Source organism: Mandrillus leucophaeus, unplaced genomic scaffold (assembly GCF_000951045.1).
Source record: "Mandrillus leucophaeus isolate KB7577 unplaced genomic scaffold, Mleu.le_1.0 Scaffold1, whole genome shotgun sequence".
In the NCBI taxonomy this organism is placed as follows: Eukaryota; Metazoa; Chordata; class Mammalia; order Primates; family Cercopithecidae; genus Mandrillus; species Mandrillus leucophaeus.
In genome coordinates this window covers 16,240,354-16,244,266 of record NW_012098097.1, presented here as the reverse complement: position 1 = coordinate 16,244,266, position 3,913 = coordinate 16,240,354, and the positions used below count along the sequence as shown (strand labels likewise).

The 3,913-nt window shown below is 55.5% G+C and overlaps 1 protein-coding gene across 1 annotated transcript in view; it reads left to right on the top strand.

The window, feature by feature from the left end:
- CCDC57 (coiled-coil domain containing 57) overlaps positions 1-3,913 on the top strand; it is a 145,448-nt gene that overhangs the window by 65,175 nt on the left and 76,360 nt on the right. The window contains exons 9-10 of the mRNA XM_011998287.1: positions 1,434-1,596; positions 2,032-2,163. Of these exons, the coding sequence (XP_011853677.1) occupies positions 1,434-1,596; positions 2,032-2,163 (295 nt within the window). The remainder of the gene's footprint in view (positions 1-1,433; positions 1,597-2,031; positions 2,164-3,913) is intronic.

Here is a 3,913-nt window from a genome sequence, read left to right as displayed (position 1 = left end):
GGCTGAGGCAGGAGGACTGCTGGAGCCCAGGAGGTAGAGGCTGTACTGAGCCAAGATCACGCCACTGCACTCCAGCTTGGGTGACAGAGCAAGACTCTGTATAAAAAAAACAACAACAACAAAAAAAACCCCATAAAAATAATTAAACAAAAACAAGAACACATTGTGTATAAATTACCACAAACTTAGCAGCTTAGCTACTTTAAACACCCATTTATTATCTCAGGTTCTGGGGCGAGGGCCTAGGCAGGGCTCAGCCGTTCCCGGCTCAGGGTCTCTCCAGGCTAGAATCAATGATGGCCGGGCCTGCCTCTCCTTGGAGGCCCAGGGGCCCTTCCAGACTCACCCAGCTGTTGGCAGAATTCAGTCCCTGCAGCTGTGGGGCCGAGGCCTCCATTCCCTCGCTGGCTGACAGCCAGGGCACTCTCCACCCTAAAGGCGTCCTCAGCCCTGGCCACACAGCCCCTCCAGGGACCCTCTCACAACATGATGGCTCCATTGCTATCATTCAAACTCCCTGAAGTTTACCGGTGCGATGAGGCCAGCAGGAGAGCCTCCCTCCCATGCAGAGCCTTGCCACCGTCTCTGCGTCACTGCCTCGGACAGGAGGGACCTCTCCCCGCCACAGGATCACCCACAGCCTGGAATTCTGCCCCCAGTGTGTGGCCCCACGGCCTTCTGTCCCAGAGTTGCTGGTGTCAGGCCTAGTCCCTGTCCAGTTTTTGTTCTTCTTCCCCTGTAGACTTTTCTTTTGTCCTTCGTACTGTGACGTTTCCCCTTACTGTGTGCGTGTGGGGTCTCTAGAGCTCTCTGAAGGCTGGCGTCTGCTCTGTCCTGGTGGACCTGCCCCATCCTGGTGGACCCGCCCCGCCCTGGTGGACCCGCCCCGCCCTGGTGGACCTGCCCCTTTCCATCCTGGGTGGCTTCCTCCCTCCGTTCTGATCTAAGATGCTGGTCTTCTGGAGGAAGCCCCCGGGTTCCTGTGTTCCCACCCCTCTGTCCCTTTGTGCTCGCTCCAGGGGCTCTCCCAGCCCTGCCCGCCCCATGGCTGGGTCCACCCTGCTCTGCTTTTGCTTTCGTAGCTCCGTTCCTTTGTGCATAACCAGTTTATGATGTTTTAAGGTTGTTGCTTTCCTCCCTCTCTTCCCGCGTGCTGGTTCTTCTGTTTTTGTGCGCATCCCCCTCATCCATCCCCCTCCTCCAGGGTGTTAGGTTTTCTCCGGCGTCCAGCCATCCTTGGCGCCTGCTCATCTTCGTATTGGGCACCCCCGTGTGCCCATCCACAGGAACCCAGAGCACGTCAGGCCAGTGCAGGCCGTGCGAGAGCAGGAGGGACAGCAGCAGCCCTGCCTTTCCCGTCGCGCCTCCACTTTTCCTGTGGAATGCTTCCTCCTCGGGAAGCATTAATGCTGGGCGGTTGGACGTGTCCTTAGGTACAAGCAACAGCTGTCCCTGGCGGTGGAAAGGGAGCGGAGCCTGGAGCGTGATCAGGTGCAGCTGGGCCTGGACTGGCAGCGCCGCTGTGACGACATTGAAAGGGACCAGATCCAAAAGTCAGAGGCCCTGATTCAGGGTCTGACCACGGCAAAAAGTCAGGTGTGTGCGGCCACCAGGGTCTGGGGCCTTCTCTGCGCCTCTGCAGAGGTGGGGCTGGGCAGGACGGGTCTGGTTCTCACCAAATGGTTCTTTAAATTTGAAAACACTAAACCTCACTGAGCAGTATGCTGTGTAGCAACAAAAATTACAGTAATAAAAATGCGCCCCGCCCGTGCACCCACCTTGACTTTCTTGCATAAGCGGTTTCTGTAGCTGGCCAGCCTCGGGTTTAAGTAGCATTGCATGATCCCATGATCCCCGCTGGCCTACAAGGACAGCCAGGGGTGTGGGTGGCAGGAAGGGTTTGGCGGCCTGGCCACAGTGGGGAGCCTGGTGCTCTGAGCATCTCCCACCTATGTGTGCTGTTGGAGCCTCAGCAGGCGTGGGAGCTGCCCCGTCATCCACACAGGGACTGAGTCCCAGCATTGTTCCCAGGTTGCTGCCAAGCTGCAGGAGACAGAGAGGGCGCTACGGGAGCAGGAGGTGGTGCTGAAGGCCGTGACCCTGGAACGAGACCAGGCCGTGCAGGCCCTGAGGATGCATGGGCTCCCCGGACCAGGGGCGCAGGTGAGAGTGCCCAGCCTGCTCTTTGAAACTTTGCTCAACAGCATCAGTGGGAAAATAGGACCGGATCCCCAAATCCAACCAAGACTGGAGTTAAGTCTTTCAGTTGTGTTCTTTTTAAATGACCTGTTGCACAAACAAGGGTAAGTCCGAAGCTCGAGAGAGTTAAGGTGAACTCAGGCTTCTTTGTATCTTTCATGTTCGAAAGCTTTAAAAATCCCAAATCCAAATATTACTAGATAGCAGACGTTCATGTGAGTTTGTTCTTATGGTATTGCCTGAGGACCGTCACAGCAGGTCATTTTATGCTAGGAATCTGTCATCACCGCTCCTGATTTTGTTGGGCAGTGACGTTAGTGGTCAGTAGTTAAGTACTCATCCTATGCCAGGGTTTGCCCTTAGGCCTTGACATCCCTCCACTCATTTCATCTTGGAGGTTGGCACCATGTCCACTGAGACATAGGGACACTGAGGAGCTTGCCTGAGCTGTCACAGCTCATCAGAGCAGAGCTGGGTCCACAGGCAGACGGGAGTGGGGTGCAGGGTTGTAGGAGGTTGGGGGCGAGCACAGAAGGCCCAGCATGAGAGGACTGCCCTAGGCCTGCAGATGGCTTTTCTTTTTCCGTGGGGTGTGGTACATGCAGTAGAATGCGCAGGCCTGGAGTGCACAAGTCAGTGCAGTCGACATGTTAGTGTGCCCAAGCACCCTTACCGCAACACAACCACCGCAACAAGACCACTGCAACAAGACCACCCGAGAGTCCCTGCCCCCTGCTGGTCCCACCTCCCTGCACAAAGCTGCCGCTGGTGCGCATTTTCTCCTGTTCGATTCGCTTCTCTGCCTGAGGCTTGGCTTGTCATGAAGGGCCTAGATGGGCAGGGCTTCCTCCAAGAGTGCCAAGGCAGCCTAGTGTACTTAGGACTCAGATCCTAACTGGTATGAAGATTGTTCCTAGCTCGTCCTTCATTCATGTGGTTTTTACTCATTTGTTTTGAGACAGGGTCTCGCTTTGTCACCCAGGCTGAAGTGCAGTGGTGCAATCTCAGCTCACTGCAATCTCCTCCTACCCCTAGGCTTAAGCAATCCTCCCGTCTCAGCTGCCCAAGTAGCTGGGACCACAGATGTGCATCACCATGCCTGGCTAATTTTTGGAGTTTGTTTGTTTGTTTTTAGACAGAGTTTTGCTCTTGTCGCCCAGGCTGGAGTGCAGTGGCACAATCTTGGCTCACTGCACCACACCACCACCCCCGCCACCTCCCAGGTTCAAGTGATTCTCCTGCCCCAGCCTCCCAAGTAGCTGGGATTACAGGCTTGAGCCACCGCACCTGGCCTATTTTTTTTTTTTTTTTTTTTTTTTGAGATGGAGTTTTGCTCTTGTTGCCCAGGCTGGAGTGCAATGGCGTGATCTCTGCTCGCCGCACCCTCTGCCTCCCGGGTTCAAGTGATTCTCCTGCCTCAGCCTCCTGAGTAGCTGGGACCACAGATGCGTACCACCATGCCTGGCTAATTTTTTGCATTTTTAGTAGAGATGGGGTTTCTGCATGTTGGTCAGGCTGATCTCAAACTCCTGACCCAGGTGATCTGCCTGCCTCGGCCTCCCAAAGTGCTTGGATTACAGGCGTGAGCCACCACGCCTGGCTAATTTTGTATTTTCAGTGGAGATGGGGTTTCTCCATGTTGGTCAGGCTGGTCTCGAACTCCCGACCTCAGGTGATCTGCCTGCCTCGGCCTCCCAAAGTGCTGGGATTACAG